Raw genomic sequence first — 18,575 nt, 5'->3', positions numbered from 1 at the left:
CGCACAAAGCAAAACTAAATTTTGACGACGGGCCGATCGCTCTGCTCACTAAAGAAACACGACAGGACAAAAAAAAAATTCAATTTCTCTTCATCTGCTGCCATTCAGCTGCTATCCGAAACAAGCACTGAACTGATTAACTTTATTACCGGCCGCGCAATGCAGTACACAATATTTCGGCAGATCTCGCGATCGTTCTGCTGTCCGAAACAAGAGAAACCCCAACTCATTCGCAGCGGCTCATACTTATTATGAGAATAACATTTTCCATTTTTTTATGGGCGCCCTCTTTTCGGTTCTATTTGATTTCCTGATGCTCTGGACAAAATTTCAGCTGAATCGATCAACAACGGTTGGATGGTGCTAAACTCGTTGGAAGTTTATATGGAAAAATGTATGCAGGAACATCGAAAAACCACCCTGGACTGGACCCTGGAGAAAGATTAAATTTGACGCTATGGATCACGTATGATATTAGAAAAGAGAAAACTGGTTTTTACTAACGCTTGTAGATCTTAAGACCAATACTCCGGGTAATTCTTGGATAACCAATAATGAAACGTGCATATTGGGCATATCCAATTTGGTTATAGGGTTCACAACTGGCTTGTATGATATTTAACTGGCCTGTGGTTGCGCGTGTTGATCTCAATACCAATAATACAGGGAAAGGATGTTTTGAAGGCCTGTACTGCAGAAAATGTATAACTTAGAATGGAAAGTACTTTGAGAGCATATCCATTAAAATAATCACTAAACCAATGTGACCAGACGTCTGCATTTTTCAACTTCGTTTTACAAATTTAATTTTTAAATTTTTTTGGGCCAAAATCTATGCGAAATGCAATTTTAGAGGATCCATTTTCAAGCCAGTGGCGCAATCCAGAGAGGCGTCCCGCGTTTCCCAGGACGCTTGCTGGTCACATATCATTAGGCGAATTTAACTTTCTGCGCGTAGACCTGAATGTAAATTAATCTTTGGTTAACAATTGACATCTCAAGGAAGTTTTTGGAAAAATTGTAAACACAAGTTGATGCATTTCAATATATTTTTGGAAGCGTCTTGTTACAATTACACTTTTTAAAGAAATGATGTTTTGCCTTTCTCGTACAACAAAGTTGTACCAGAAGGCTATAATCCAAAAGCCAAATTTTGATAGGAGGCTCGGAGACCCAATCGACTCAGCTCGAAAAACTGAGCAAATGTCCGTCTGTGTGCGTGTGTGTGTATGTGTGTAGCCCCGGGATTTTTTTTTGTTAAACACGTTTCATATAGAAGGACTTGACCGATTCGAGTGCAACTAGTTTCATTCGACGGAGAAACTTTCCTAGTTGAACACTATTGTTTTTGTTTGCTAATAACTCATGCGGTTTGAATAATATTTCTATTTTTCTTTTAACAAATACGCTGTTTACATGCACATTTTAAATCATTAATCAATTTAGCCGTGACGCAATCCATTACTCTCATAGTTGAGTAATTCTTAAGCAGCGTGGTATAATCGCACCGAAGCTTTTAACCGCCAAAATGAAAATTTTATTTTTTTTTAAATTTATTTCATCTTTGGTTCAAAATTTCCCGGAGCACGCTACTGCAGTCAATGTTATCACGGATCATGTCAAAAATAAAAAGTTGTTGTAAATACGTTCGGCGTTTGGAGAGTGTTTGCAAGCCAATGAGCGTACATCTGTGCTCATACGGTGGCAGGTTATCGGGATAGGTCCATGGCAGCTGTCGTAATACGAATCTGACGAAACGTTTCTGGATGCTTTCTATGCGTGATGCATGAATCACATGGTAAGGAGCCCATATTTGAACTCCGTACTCAAGAATGCTTCGGACCAACGGGCAGTATAATGTTTTCAAAACATAAACATCATCGAATTGTGCAGAGTTGCGGTGCTGGAAGCCAAGCATAGTGTTGGCTTTGGAGATTGTCTTTGAGATGTGCTCGTTGAACCGAAGCTCACTGTCCAAGGCCAAGATCCTTTATGGAGTTAAATCTCATAAGCGGTAACTGGTCCATCGAATAGTCAAATCTGATTGGTGAGTGAACACGGCAAAAAGTAATGATTCTGCATTTGGTGGCGTTGGCTTGCATTCCGTTTATCTGACACCACAATGATAAGCGCTCAATGTCGGCTTGTAGTGCACAGCAATCTAAAGCTAACTTCACGACTCGGTAAATTTTCAGGTCATCCGCAAAAAGCAGCTTGCACGAGTGTAGCTGATCGCAAACGTCGTTGATAAATAGCGCAAAAATTAAAGGTCCTAGGTGACTCCCTTGTGGAACGCCAGACGGAATCTCGAATTCATCGGAAGTGGCGTCACGAATCTTGACGAAGGCTTTTCTTGAAGTCAAGTACGAATGAATCCAGTTGACGATACACGACGGTAGACCAAGAGAGTTCAGTTTCAAAATAGCAAGATCATGCGGAACTTTATCAAATGCTTTCGAAAAGTCAATATACACAGCATCTACTTGTTGCCGCTTCTTGATGCATCCAATAACACTATTGGTGAAGCTCGTCAAATTAGAGATCGTCGAACGTTTTTGCATGAATCCATGCTGGAATTCTGATATAACGGATTTAACGGCTGGATAAAGCTTGTCATGCAACAGTCTTTCGAGTACTTTGGCCAAACAGTTTGAGGATCGAAATGGGACGATAATTTTCCACGCTATGTATGTTGCCGGATTTGAAGATCGGTGTAATTGATGCGTGCTTCCAGGCATCAGGGAACACGCCATCCGCGAGAGATCGGTTGAAAATTGTCAGGGCTGGGACAGCCAGCAAGGCTGCACAGTTTTTTATGAACGACGGTGGAATCTGATCTGGACAAGGTCCCTTCGAAACGTCAACTGCATTAAGAGCGTTAAAAACCGTGTCAAAACTGAGGTTTAGATGCGGTAGATGGATGTTGAAGCTTCGTAACTCATCTAAATATTGTTGTGGCGGTGAATGGTAATCTAACTCAAACACACTGTGAAAGAGATTTGCAGAAGTGTTGTCGGTGGAAGAATTATGATTACCATAGAAGACGTTATTTGGAATGCCAGCTGACCTTTTGCGAGTATTCACAAAAGAGCAGAACGATGAAGGGTTCTTTTTGAGGTTCCGTTGCATTTGTTCAATGTACTCACGGAAACGAACTTCATGCACGCTATTATACTCAGCTTCCGCGAGTTGAACATACTTATTCTCAGTTGTCCTGGAACGAAAATAACGTTTACGGACCTTGCGTAGGCGGTTCCATAGTCTGCGCAGTTGCGGGTTCCACCATGGTTGTTGGCATGTTGTAGACATTCTTCGGGTTTTCAGCGGGACATTGTCACGAATTACTTGGCAAACATTGTTATAAAAACAGTCACAGCATCATCCACCGTTTCGAGGTTTGATAAACACGTCCAATCCAATGCAGTTAATCTAGCGTTGATTACATCAAAGTCACATCGTGCGAAGTTATATTTGTTCCGTGCAGCTGAATTCGACTGCGGGAGTTGCAAGTCTTCAGAGGAACATTCGAGCGTCAAAACAAATGGCCTCGTGGTAAGGATCGACTTTCAAAATGGCAGCAGGTGATTCAAACAGTTCAATTCGATCAGAATCACTGACGAAAACTAAATCGAGAAGCCTACCATTCGCATTAACCAAATCATTGATTTGCTGCAATCCTGTGGCTAGTAAAGACTCAACTACTGCAAGTTCTTGTTCCGACGAGGCGTTGAGAGGCAATTTACGTTACATTTACCATACTAATTCGAATTCAACACATTGAATCGAGAAAGGCATAATCACCACTGGGGGATAAATTTGGGTTTTTTTTGTTCGGTTCATCCCGAATTTCCCGAACTGCGTCACTTATATAATTGGACTTTCATAGTATAATCGGGTCCTTTGTTTAGTGCATGTCTATCTACTTCATTGCTATTGAGAAGAAATGAAGCAGTCGTTTTATTCAAGTATTTCTAAAACTAGATGTGAAGTCAATTTAGATTAAGGTACCGCAATTTATACTCTTCGAGAAATGGCGTACACCGACTCTCAAAGGCGCATCTCTTAATAAGTTTCGGCTTCAGAAAAAGTGAGATAATATCAATTTTGACCATGCATCGGTACTGAAGTTCAAACATATTTTTGCTTCTTCTTATGAGGTCCGAATTCGTTTTTGTACAGAGATCTGATTTCAACATAGAATTCTATTAGCATTTCTTCAGTTAGTATTTTAAAGCTTTTCTATGCCCCCATTGAATGAGTATGTATCTTGTGTGGCAAGTACAATGGTTATTCTATGACCAGGGAGTCGAGAATATTTCTTACCCGAAAATATCCTTTGTATACTGCTGCATAATTTTATATCACATCAAACGATACTTTATTGCTGACAACCTAATAATAAAACTGCTTAATATTAACCAGAGCGTTTCACGAGCATGTCTTTGCCTTTGTATTACAACGCCAGACAGAGCATAAATGCATCGCATTCTAATATTGTGGTTCGACTGCGAAGGGCATATTGATTGTTTAGAATTTATTCAACCAGAAAAGTTGTTGAACTGTTGATGATTCGAATCCAGCTGTCTTCCGCATTGTGTAACTTGTTTTGAAGCTGCGTGCGTACCCTACAACTGAGCTACGATTTCAACGAAACAGAGAATAATGCTGCTAAGGTAACCAATGGTTTTGACATTTCATTGGAATAACATGATGGAGGCTCACTTTTATTTTTTCTCGAAATAAGAAATAAGGTGTGGTGATCCCTACATCCGCCCACCCTGAGACAAGTTCGCATCAATAGACTATAGCAATAAGATGATTGAAAATGCAAAGTGGAAATCAATCATTGTGCCACTGTTGACGACAGATGGTACACTATCTACGCCTATCTAAAATTTCTATCAAAACGGCGAGTAATTACTAATAAATCGAATAGAACATCAGTAAAACTTATCGCAATTTGAATTCCACATAGTCATTTCGATAGTGGCAACAAAAGTATAAGACTTCGTGTTGGGAAGTAGAAAGACATTGAACAGCACTGTAACCCGAAAGAAACAGAAATGCAAACAATCTTGAGATGGTGAGAAGATAATACGCAACAACTCATTATCTTTTATGTATCGATAGACATAGTATCTACATCGAATTTGAAACTTACTTGCCGCTTCATGTCATTGGCTCTACTGTAGTCTAGATCTAATTTCGAGAATGGTGATTGATAGTACGGGTTACTTTTGAAGGAAAATGTATTACCATAGCCATTTGCGAACGGGGGATAGTCCATCGGTAGCTGCCTTCGATTGAAGAATTGATAGGACGATGACGATGATGGAAGATTCGTCAATGATCGTGACAGTAATGGATTTGACGCGTAGTGTTGCGTGAGAAGATTCCTTGTCTGCGACAGTACACTATGAGGCTGTGAAAGTATATTCGACGAGTTTGAGTAGGTATTACTGTATATTGGTCTCGACAGTAGATAATCGGATGATGGGCGATAATTGCCGACGTAATTGGTCATATTGGAAGAATTGTAATTTGGCAATTGTGTGTTCACGTTTGGATACGAACAAAAGTTTGTCGACATTGGCATCATACTGTCGAACGGTGATTGAGTTGGTTGTGGGGGTGGAGGTGGCGGTGGTGGCGGTGGTGGTGGTGGAGGTGGTGGTGCTTGAGATGTTTGATAGAATGATGGATGGCTTACTATCGAGTCAACAGAACCGATTGGATGCTGTGTCAAAGTGGGAGTCTGCGAATAGCGCATATTTAATATATTTGATGATCTAGATAATGACTTTGTCGTTTCGTTCAATAAATTCGTGAGATTCACTGACTGCGAGTAAAGATTTGCCGCATTATCTGAGAGATTACAGTAATCGACTAACGAGCTTGATGGTAAACCGCTTATACTATATCGTCTTGCTGGTAATCGTCCTGAACGATCCCACATTGAAGCCGACGACGGGTAGTTAGTGTTATAATTTGGCGGTTGTCCCTGGTAAATATTTCTCATTATATCGGGTGTTGTGGAGCAGGTCTCGTAATCATACATCTGAAATTTTCATTGAAAGGAGAAGAACAAATTGATTGTTCATTCGCGGTACTACTTTATTCTAAATAAAATATTTTGGATTTCAGGAAAATGGGAAAGCGATAACCATAGATTTATTATCAGAACTCCGAATTGATAATTAATTCATTTTGTTGAAGTAAATTCCATATGCAGTAGTTGGTGCATCGTCTTACAATAGATTGAGTGTTTCAAGAAGAACATGTAAAACAAAAATATGGTTTATCAGCAAGTTTGGTCGATTCTAGATCCAATATTAACGATAGTAAGCCAATATATCGAACTTGCATGTATTTGACTTCGAACCATCATTACCAGATAAGTTTCGTCAAAAATTGCCAATTTTTTGACGAAAGAATTATTGATCATCAAAATATATTCAAATGCATTATTTTGCAGAATGTTTACATCTAAACGCTGTTGGATCACAAAAAAGAAAAATGTCAACTCAACTAAACAAAAACTGTCGTCTTAGTTGGATGATATATGAAAACGTTTAAAACGAACACGTACAAACGTTTGTGGCACTTAATTATCTATCATCCGAGTGTTTGATTTCGACCACTTCTGGCACGATTTATTGGTCGCTTTCCGATATCTAACTATAGTAGTTGTTTGAAAAATCATTTGCGTTTCGAGAATTTAGCTCAATAAGGCGATATTCAATTAGTTTGTAGGAACAACTTCGTAATAATTCTTTCGCCAAAGAAACTATAGAAGAAAAAAAATGTAACAAAACTGCATAAATAAGAATATTGCTAATGAACTGTGTGCATGGTGACTCTAATAAAAAAAAACAGCTTGTACTTTTTATTATTCATTTCTCGAGACATTGACGAATTACTTGTACAAACTGCCAATTCTGCAGTAAATAAAAAATGTATCTGATTTTAAAGCAGCTGATTTTTAAGCCTTATTTTAATCAAATTTTCTACTGTGATTGTATGAGAATAGTGAAGTTTCTGGCAGTAAAAAGGTGAACAAGTTTAGCTTGGCTGCATGATATTTCAACACCTAAAAAGCGCAAGCATTGCAGAATTACGACACCAATTAAAAAGTCTTACCTGTTTCTGCGCCAGAGCCTGCATTTGTTGGAACATTTGGCGTTCCTCCTCTTTACCTTAATTTCCGGATAGCACAGAAAGAAAAACATGTCTCATATATTCCAACTGAAACCGACCTTTGAAAACTATTAATTTCAATAATTTTTGGTTTGTCAAATTAAGTACTCCTTTCCCAATGTGTATTGACAAATTTCGCATCTCCAAAATATTTCACACCCAAGTTATTTTCAATGGGGATGAAATCTTAGAGGTGTATTTTTGATTATCACCTTGTTTAATTTCGAAAATGTCACGTGGCAAAATGAAAACAAAGCATTTGGAACAGTCAAACTTTGATATTTTTGTATTTATTCACAAGTGTGTATGTGCACGTTGATTTATCATCTGGGGGTCCTCTTCCTTTGAACAGTCGAATCAAAGGTAGGTAACTTCGAGGGAATGCATAATAAATGTTCGAGCACTTACCCATTCCTTTGCTTTGCAGCATCTCCAGCAACTTTTTGATGCTCTCATCTCGGGCTTGCAGAGTTTGTTTTTGTGTTTCTATCCTCAGCTCAAGTTCCTACGCCAGTGCGAAAAGGAAGTATAATGGAGAGGAAATGAGAGTTAATTATTACAGGAAGTACCACATCACATAATCCGTGAGGATTGCATAAATAGGTCACCCGCTGTGGGAAGGTTCAGCGTATTTCAGTAAAATAGTCGCCAGAAATATGATTAGGAAATGAATGATTGCGGTTAATTAACTAGTAAATAAGCTGAACGTAAACAAAAATAAACTATTTGTATTGTTAACAGCTTTAAAATTGAAGGAAGCATGTAAAGATTTTCATCACTTGTCTTCGCTTTCCCATTAATCAGAAATCCTTTTCCATATGCTGAGAAATATTTGCATTGCACTTACCTTGATGGTATCTCGAAGGATTGAAATTTCTCTCTGGAGGTGCTCGTTTTCCGCATACAAAGCTTCCATTTGTTGCTGCATCTCGATGTTCGGTGCCCGCATTCTTAGGCGTAGTTCCTCTTCCAGCTGACGCACCAACATTGCTTGTTTCTGAAGTATAGGATAGAAGAGGTCCAGTGAAAATGTCATAGAATGAAAAAAGTATTTGAATTTCACTGCGTTCAATTGGCTGGTAATTGGAATGTGGCATCGCAAATGCTCAAGGAATTGCAAAAGCTGAATTTCAAGCTCATCATTAATAATATTATTTTCAAATTGCAGAAGATTTATGTAATATTTAAACTGTACAGTTAATTCATACTTAACAATTTTTATCTACAGCTTCTATATCAATACGCACCATGACCTTGCAATATCCCAAAGTATTTGAGAAGCGCTTTACATTTCAAAACATTGCAAACAAAGTCATTACCTGATTTTCGCTATTTAGCAACTTCAGCTGGTCGTTAATAAGACTATATTTGGCGCTTTCCTCTTTACGTAGGGCGCGCTCTTTCTTCAACTCTGGCGACCAGAATGTCTTAATACTGTGCATTGAGCTACCTAATTTTTGATTTGTCAGATCTAGTTCCTTCTTCAGATTGCCAAGCTCACGTTGTAAGTCATTGTTCTGCACCTGCAAATCGCCGAGATACCCCCGGTCTGGCATACCTGTGAAGTAGAAAGCTTCAATAAGTACCTCATACGTCCATTCGGCCGAACCGTACTCATGTGACCCGGACTTTGTCTTGGTGGGCGGCCGTAGAGTTCCTCCTCCAAGTAGAGACCTCGTTCTAGGGAGCGATCTCGCGAGCGGTCTCGTGGCTCCCGAATCGGAATAAATTCTCGGTCATGCGGATCCACTAATCCTCTGTCTAGTGATTGGTAACGAGTCCCTGTGTGCAGATATAATGTTTATTCAATTGATGCTATGGTTGTTGATGCTATGGTTGTCGGACAATTTTCAAAATATATTCTATGTGTTTCTGTCAAATATCTTGCCTACGCATATGCACAGCACATGTTTGCGAGTGCTTAAAATGTCCTTTCGTAGCCGTGTGGTAGGATGCGCGACTACAAAGCAAGACTATGCTGAATGTGGCTGGGCTCTATCTAAGACATTTTCGGGTTGGATATTTATATTAATTGATACATTGATTTTCCTTGTCCTAAAAGTTTCATCGTGTTAAACCTCATAATAAACGAATGCAAAAATGATAACTTGGCTTAGAAACTTTAAAGTTAAAACTTGCAGAAGTGTTGAATGAACATTAAGCTGCGAAGCGGCAACGTCCCACAGAGATGTTATGCCAATAAAAGACAAACAGTCCCTAGAGATGCTCAACTTGATTTTTTTCACCTTGATCTCCGAAAATTTGAAAACGAGTTCTAAGTATGTTTTCGTTAAATCTTTACCTTGAAAAGAGCACACGCTGTTTTAGTTTTTATTTGCGCCAGCTCTGCAATGAAACTGATTCTAAAACAATGATTAAAAGGGTGTCTAATGTTAAAATGCATCTCTTAGAACTATTCGCCAGAAAAAGTCTATCTAGCAGGGTTTGCAGAAATTGCTCTCAATAGATAACGAACAACGATAAAAAAGGCAAAAACTGTTCCGAATCATAACAAGCCATGATAAAAAATTTATCAAACTTGTATACAAGTGCGAAAAAACAGAATCGGATAGGCAGCCCCCACAGAAAAATGGTGATTCTCGCTTTGTTTTCGCTCCTTCCGTGTTGGTTACTGCACAGCTGTGTAGAACAAGTTGAAATTCATCATCAGAGCCAGTGCTCCCCGTATTTGGAGCTTTCTAAATGAAATTTATCATGTACCTCTCCCGGGTCAATTCTCTATCATGACAGCTTGCGAAAAAAAGTCTCTCGCGGTATGCTACATATCGTATATGTATACAGAGATGATAAGTGAGAGACTTGTTTTTTCTCTTTAGGATTCAATCCCTGCTATCAGGCGATTGTCTTGAAAATTTTCAGGTATCGAAAAACAATATGTAATCTTCAATAAATTCCAATGCTTGTATTTTTTTCTTAGATGCACTCATTAGATTTTGTACAAGACCAAAACCAACATGATTCTGCTTTCAATTTTTCTAACCATTTTTTTATCATTTTATTATCTCTGTCAAATATTTGTATAAAAAATTTGTAAAAAAATCCCATTGCCCTATTTTGCATAATTTGACGAGAAATCATCAAACTTTTTTAACACGAATTTTGAACTGAACACTTTTTTTACACGTGACGTGTTTTGTCTGCCGCGTTGGTACACTAATAAAAATCCACACATTTTTATTGGCAAAAATCTAAAGAAATTCACAAATAAATTTTATGTGTGCGTTAATAACCACCCGCTATAGGAGAATCCACATAAAAGTTATTAGTTAATAACGGTTATGTGTGTTTCCACATATATGCTATGCGAATTCACATAGCCATTATGTGGGAAATGCTATAGTCAAAATTTATGTGCCACACATAATGGATATGATTGGATTTTTGTCAGATGGAAGCGTTAATAAAATCTGCGACCCAACGACCGTTGATCTCATGGTCGATGGGGATTTCATAAGTGTTACTCCATTTGTCTGTGTTTTAGGGCGACGCTAGGTCTGATTGAAATACATCCGCAGGGCGGCGCTATTGTATGTGGGACAATTGGTCTGATTGGATGCATCGGAATCCGTGGGATTCAGATAGTTGCTGTCATTTACAGGGTGTTTGCCAATTATCCGTACAGGTTTTGGCAGTTTGCTACTAAAAAGCAAAAAAAGGTAATAATAAACTCACTCAGTAGTTCTGTCGGTTCTACAGCTCAGCAAGTTATAACAAATGTATTTTCTGGCAATACTTGGCTAAAAGGCAATAAGGACTACTAGTATTTGTGGATGCTTTTTTCCAGGATTTTTGAACACAAAGACAAAACCTTCCAATTCACCGGATTTGAATCAAATTCATCATTCGGCATGGCCCATCTTGAAAACAAGAGCCAATAGAACACCGAATACGTCACTGAAACATTCGAAATCATCTTATAGTTACCAGAATTATCTCAAGAGTATCGATATGATAACGTGCGGCCATCGGGATACTTTTTCGACACGTTCAAAGACGTTTAACTCAGGATATGGTGGTCATTTTTAAATGATCAGATGCAGCTTGTTTCATGCAACTCTATTATAATAACATGTAATGCATGTTGGTATTTAAATTCATTTAAAAAAATAATTGTAAACCATAGGGGCAGCAAGGACTATGTCAAAGGGCTTGACGATCCCTCCCCAGGCCATCTGCGAGTTGTGACGCCTGCCTAGAATGTGGTGGGGTTTTACACTGGGTCCACAAGCCCAAGTCCTGGTGTTAGATGGGACGCTAAACAGCCCTGACACGACGGCCCTCCGACGAGACAGAAGGTTTGCGCAGGCGAGACAGAAGGTTTGCGCATCGACGCCGTAGCGCTGCAGGAAATCTGCTGGACAGGACAGGAAGTGAGAAAAAGCGGGCATCGAGCGGCTACCTTGTACCAAAGCTGTGGCACCACCAACGAGCTGGGAACCGGCTTCATAGTGCTGGGAAAGATCAACGCAAGGATATGCAAGCTGAGGATAAAAGGCCGTTTCTTCAACTATAGCATCATCAACGTGCACTGCCCACACGAAGGGAGATCCAACGACGAGAAAAAAGCGTTCAATGCGCAGCTGGAGCAGACATACGATGGATGCCCACTGCGGGACATCAAAATCGTCATCGGTGACATGAACGCTCATGTAGGAAGGGAGGAAATGTATAGACCGGTCATCGGACCGGATAGTTTGCATACCGTATCGAACGACAACGGCCAACGATGCATAAACTTTGCAGGCTCCCGCGGAATGGTAGTCCGAAGCACTTTTTTCCCCCGCAAGAATATCCACAAGGCCACATGGAAATCACCTAATCAAGTAACGGAAAACCAAATCGACCACGTTCTAATCGACGGTAAATCCTTCTCCGACATCACGAACGCACGCACTTACCGTAGTGCGATTATTGAATCCGACCACTACCTAGTTGCAGTATGTCTGCGCTCAAAACTCGCGACGGTGTACAACACGCGTCGGAGTCGTGCGCCGCGGCTAAACATTGGGCGGCTACAAGACGGTAGACTAGCCCAAGACTACGTGCAACAGCTGGCAGTGGCACTCCCAACGGAAGAGCAGGCGCAGCATCTCTTGAATATAGCTGGAGAGATATTCAATCCGCCATTGGAAGCACCGCAACCGCTGCACTAGGCACGGTGGCTCCGGATAAGAGAAACGACTGGTATGACGGCGAATGTGAGCAGTTAATTGAGGAGAAGAATGCAGCATGGGTGAGATTGCTGCAACACCGCACGAGGGCGAACGAGGCACGATACAAACGGCCTTGAACAGACAAAACTCGATTTTCCGGAGGAAAAAGCGCCAGCAGGAAGATTGAGACCGTGAAGAGACAGAGGAACTGTACCGCGCTAATAACTCACGAAATTTCTATGTTGAACCGTTCACGTAAGGGCCACGTGCCACAGCCCGATATGTGTAAGGACATAAACGGGAACCTTCTTACAAATGAGCGTGAGGTGATCCAAAGGTGGCGACAGCACTACGAAGAGCACCTAAATGGCGATATGGCAACCAACGGTGGCGGTATGGTAATGAACCTAGGAGCACGCGCGCAGGACATGCGACTTCCGGCTCCGAATCTCCAGGAAATCCAGGAGGAGATCGGCCGGCTGAAAAACAACAAAGCCCCTGGAGTTGACCAACTACCAGGAGAGCTGTTTAAACACGGTGGTGAGGCACTGGCTAGAGCGCTGCACTGGGTGATTACCAAGGTTTGGGAGGATGAGGTTCTGCCGCAGGAGTGGATGGAAGGTGTCGTGTGTCCCATCTACAAAAAGGGCGATAAGCTGGATTGTAGCAACTACCGCACAATCACATTGCTGAACGCCGTCTACAAGGTACTCTCCCAAATTTTATGCCGCCGACTAACACCAATTGCAAGAGAGTTCGTGGGGCAGTACCAGGCGGGATTTATGGGTGAACGTTCTACCACAGACCAGGTGTTCGCCATACATCAGATATTGCAGAAATGCCGCGAATACAACATCATCTATTTATCGACTTCAAAGCCGCATATGCTATAATCGATCGGGACCAGCTATGGCAGCTAATGCACGAAAACGGAATTCCGGATAAACTGATACGGTTGATCAAGGCGACGATGGATCGGGTGATGTGCGTAGTTTGAGTTTCAGGGGCATTCTCGAGTCCCTTCGAAACGCGTAGAGGGTTACGGCAAAGTGATGGTCTTTCGTGTCTGCTATTCAACATCGCTCTGGAGGGAGTAATACGAAGGGCAGGGATTCATACGAGTGGTACGATTTTCACGAAGTCCGTCCAGTTATTTGGTTTCGCCGACGACATTATACTTAGTATACGAGAAAGGCAAAAATATCACTTTAAATAGCTTTTGATTTCTTTTCAATTGATAAAGGTTTCTTCTCAATTGATAAAAAGCTAATTTCGGAAAGATTGTCATCGGTGATTCAAATGCGCAGATCAGAAGAAAAAAATCGTTTCCCCTGTAATTGGTACAAAAAGCCTTCATTCCGCTACCAACTATAATGGTCTACGACTTGTAACCTTTGCTGCTGCTAGAGGAATGGCAATCAGCAGTACTTACTTCGCAACTAAGAATATCCGCAAACACACCTGGCAACATCCGAGTGGAGACACTTGCTCACATATAGACCACGTGCTGATCGACGGACGACATTTCTCGGATATTATAGATGTAAGGTCCTTCAGAGGTCCGAACATCGACTCGGACCACTATCTTGTAGTTGCGAAAATTCAGGCGCGACTTTCCAGCGTCACGAATTCACGAAACAACAGAACGATGCGTTTCAATATCCAACGCTTGACAGTTGAAGGAGTTGCTGAACAGTACCACCAGAAGACGGACGAGGGGATAGGAGATGCCACCGGATCTGGCGACGTCAACAGATTGTGGGAAAATATCCATGAAACTGTGACTACAACAGCGCAGGAAATGTTAGGCACTGCACTGCACTGCTAACGAAATGGTTGGTTTGATGAGGAGTGCCAGCAAGTGACGGATGAGAAAAAATGTTTCTAGGGGTCGAATGCTAGTGGCTCGTACCCGTTCCAACAGAGAGCGGTACAGTGTAGAAAGGGCACATCGCAGAAAAAAAGGCAACACGAAGTAAGCGTAATAGCTGAAGCGGAGGAGAACATAGATAGAAACGATATGCGGAGGTTTTTATCTTTTTTAAAAATCTTTTATTGAGAGGGAAAAGCCGGCGGGAGTGGAGTTTAGGAAATGTTACGCTCCTTCTCCCGTATGCATAAAACCTCTATTTTTTCATACCAACAGTTTACATCCATATGATACATACATGATAACCTTAAACTATCAATTGATGACAAGCACTAGATTTTACAATACAATCTTAAGGACATAGTTGGAAGAGTACCACGATGGTAGTCAATATGGCACCGGACCTTCCACGGGTCAACCCCACACCTCCCGCACTCCTCTCCCACCAACATTCGAACGCATCTAACAGCGCAGCATCGAACAAGTTTAATATTCAAATTACTAGCCTGTTCACAGCATATTTATTCACTACCCGTAACAATGAACATGTTTCTCTAAAGAATCCTATGTATTTCGGCTCGAATTATATCATAAATCAGCAGAACCGTGCCAAGTTAATAGCCGTTCGCGATTTTGTGGGTTTATCACTGCACTTCACTTCTTCTCAAAGGGCATTGAAAAAATCAAGTTTTTACTCACTTCTCCGCACATGAGCAGTTCGAAATGTTGATAGAATGCAAATTAAACATCACTTTTTGAAATCAGTCACTTGTTTGAACCGAAAATTCAGTGTAAACTGCAATTTTTGCCGAAAAAACGATTAGAAGCAAAATGATCGCGGAGCGAATGTAAACACCGGCACCGATAGCAGCAAACTAATAATTAGGGTGGGTCAAAAAATGATTTTGCTTCGCCAGGCTCAGTCGATTATGTTTCATATTATAGGTGTCGTTCGATGGTTTGGTCTGGTTTAAAAAGGGTCTTATCGTGCACAGGTCGTTTCAGGTTTGTATGACAGTTGATATGGCGAGGTTGAATTTAACATTATTCTGATTCTGGCACTTCGTCATTGGGCGCTGGCGAGGGGGGAGGGGGGGGGATATGACTGGATGAATTATTCAAGAGCTTAAACTCCATAGACAATGCATATTTAATGGTCGTTCCAATAGTTGGGATTTGATTTTAATGGAGGTTGCGAATCTTTAGCATGATAACTAGGCTTCTTAGCCTTCTAATCAGTGAAATGTATAATTCAACAAAACAAATCGAATTTGTTGAATATCAATATTTATAAGACGAAGTCAACTACTACAGTCAACGTTTGAGAGCAGAAGGTCAGATACAAATGAAGCCTTAGCGACATCACGTCGCAGATACAGCGGTTCAAGTCCTATAAGTTTGCAACGATCCTCGTATCTTGGGAGGTTCTGAGGATCGTTCCAAGGCAAGAGACGAAGAGCAAAACGAACGAACTTACGCTGCCATTTTGATAGTATGGGGACCACACCACGGCTGCGAATTCCAATATTGGTCTAACTAGGGAGCAATATAAAGCTTTCAAACAGTGCACATTTGTGAAGTTTTTAGTAACTCGAAATAGAAATCCAAGATTTTTAGACGTTTTCGAAGACACATAAGCTATTTGATCCTTGAATGAGAGCTTGCAGTCAAGCATTACTCTTAAGTCTTTTACGGTTTTGTCCTTCCGTAAGCTTGTGTCAAAGATTTTGTAATTGAAGTTAATAATTGATTGCTAGCGAGCAAAACTAATAACAGAGCACCTAGGGCCATTCAAAGCCATCCGATTTGTAACACAACATTCGGCAAACGCGTTGAGCTGAGATTGCAGGTACAAAGCATCAGTTTCAGTACGAATTACATGATAGAGTTTAAAATCATCTGCATACGAAACTTTGAAGCTTTTGGTAGAGAAATTTACGTCGTTTAAATATAAAAGTAACAGATATGGCCCTAGATGGCTTCCTTGAGGAACACCTGATGTAACATTGAAAGTTGTAGAAATATTGTTTCCTATTTTGACAGGCATTTTGCGATCAACTAGATAGGAATTGAGCCAATTTAAGATGTCCCCATGAAATCCAAGTCGCTGCAGTTTGAACACCGCAATCCGATGATTGATTTTATCAAAGGCAGCTGATAGAACAGCGTATACAGCGTCAACTTGGAGTCGATTCTGTTGGGAACGAGCTACAAACGAAACGTACGATACGAGGTTTGTGGTGGTAAACCTTTTAGGGATGAATCCATGTTGAGTTTCAGTTATATAATTACTGTAGCTGTGTGTTAAGAATGCGAGGACAGTAATCTCGAGTAGTTTTGCCATTACGCAGAGGGAAGCAATTCCACGGTAATTTGAAACTCGCGTTTTTCGCCCTTTTTGTAGACTGGAAAAATGTAGGAGCACTTCCAAACATGTGGAAAAACTCCGGAGCGTAAAAATGTATTGCAAATTGCAGCCAATGGTAGAGATAGAGCAGCACATCTTTAAAATTAAGGACGGAATTTCATCTGGTCCGGAATTTGATGAGCGCTTTAGTTTCGTACAAGCATTTAATATAGTCTCAGAATCTATGGGAGGGTGAGTTCCAACAGTAGATAAGGTGGGCACATTTAGTGTTGTAGCAGATACTTGTTACTTATTAAGAGTCTCGTTGGTGAAAACACTACTGAACTGCATGCGGAAAAGTTCACGGGTATCCTTTATGGAAGAAGCCTCTGCAACACCGAGCGTCATAGACGAGGGCAGGCCAAATTCGCGTTTTTGTTCGTTCACGTAATTCCACAACCGTTAAGGATTGTTTTTTAGGTTGCACTAGATGCGTTGGCGGTAAGAACTAAATAGCGATTCGTTCAGCTGTTTGTAACGATTATTTAGAGAGATGTAATGCGATTTTAGCAAATTCGTTCGAAACTTCGAGTATTTCTTGCAAGTCTATCGCTTAGCCGCTTTCAAACGTTTGAGGTGTCGATAAAACCATGGAGGGTATGTCAGGGTACGTTGTACTCTTTTGGGAGTGAACTGATCGATGGCATAAGCCCATACATTTGACAAAGTCATCGCAGCAGCATATAAAGCGCTGGATGATGACGACTTATCTTAACGAGAGGAGCAGGAACACGAAGAACTTGACTGCGTCCGCCTATTTCTTCGCTGACAAAGCAGAGATCCAACATACGACGGTTTTAATTACAAATACCACACAGTTGAACTAAACCAGCAGTATCTAGCAGTCAAGCAGCCTGGCGACAAAAGAGCTCATCGATGAATGTGATGGATCAGCAATCAGCATAGATAAACGATGCGTTGCTAGGAATCCAGTTGATGCCGCTGAAGTTGGAGTCACCGATGATTAAAAGCTTGTCACGATGCCCCTTATTAGCAGTAATCCATTCAAGCGAGTTGACGTGTTGATTAAAGAGGGATGTATCGTTAAGCCGGTCGGGTGGAATATATATGACACAGATGAACAGTGTGTAATAGCGGAGAGCAAGTAAAACCCACAATTGCTCAACGCCAGAACAGTTAGGTGGAGAAAGAAGATGTGCCTTTTATTTAGATCGCGCAGCTAAGAGAACGCCGCCACGCAACTGTCAATGGCGCGCGGCATAAGACTGTGCCAGTGTCCGCCATATGCAATGACCGAGAGGGGAATGGTGACCGAGACAAGACTATGGTGGCAGCCACGTGGAAGGAGCACTTCGAAGATTTGTTGAACGGTGAAAATGAAGGTGTATTAAGGAGCAGGATGGACATAGTCGGAGGTTAAGAAGGCTCTAAACGAGCTGAAAAACAGTAAAGCTGCTGGGAAGGACGAGATCCCGGTTGAGCTTCTCAAACACGGAAGTGAGCAGCTGCATCAATCAATGCACCACATTATCCAGAAAATGTGGGACGATGAAGAGCTGCCTTCCGGCTGGTTGGATGGCCTCATATGCCCAATTTATAAGAAAGGGCACATACTAGAGTGTGCCAATTACAGAGGGATTACCCTTCTGAACTCGGCGTACAAAATCCGGTCGCGTATCCTGTTAAACAGACTGAGACCAGTTTGAAGAGTCCTTCGTCGGCGAATACCAGGTAGGTTTTCGTGATGGCCGATCAACGACGGATCAGATGTTTAGTCTGCGGATGATCCTTGATAAATTCCGGGAGTACAACTTGCAGACTCACCATCTGTTCATTGATTTCAAAGCAGCGTACGATTCAGTAAAAAAAATGGGCTGTGGCGGATAATGTCTGAACATGGTTTTCCGGCGAAACTGATTAGACTGATACGTGCAACGCTGGATGCATCGAAATCAAGTATTCGGAA

At 41.1% G+C, this 18,575-nt stretch overlaps 1 protein-coding gene across 5 annotated transcripts in view; it reads right to left on the bottom strand.

Moving 5' to 3' along the window:
• Nucleotides 1-18,575, bottom strand: part of LOC134211868 (trichohyalin) — a 122,508-nt gene that overhangs the window by 53,020 nt on the left and 50,913 nt on the right. For all 5 annotated transcript variants that reach the window (XM_062689220.1, XM_062689221.1, XM_062689222.1 and 2 more), the window contains 5 exons: nt 8,827-8,979; nt 8,517-8,755; nt 8,045-8,194; nt 7,606-7,702; nt 7,141-7,196 (listed from right to left, as the gene is read on the bottom strand). In XM_062689220.1, coding sequence (XP_062545204.1) covers nt 7,141-7,196; nt 7,606-7,702; nt 8,045-8,194; nt 8,517-8,755; nt 8,827-8,979 — 695 coding nt within the window. The remainder of the gene's footprint in view (nt 1-7,140; nt 7,197-7,605; nt 7,703-8,044; nt 8,195-8,516; nt 8,756-8,826; nt 8,980-18,575) is intronic.

This window comes from Armigeres subalbatus, chromosome 2, assembly GCF_024139115.2.
Source record: "Armigeres subalbatus isolate Guangzhou_Male chromosome 2, GZ_Asu_2, whole genome shotgun sequence".
In the NCBI taxonomy this organism is placed as follows: domain Eukaryota; kingdom Metazoa; phylum Arthropoda; class Insecta; order Diptera; family Culicidae; genus Armigeres; species Armigeres subalbatus.
This window is presented reverse-complemented; position numbering and strand designations above follow the sequence as displayed.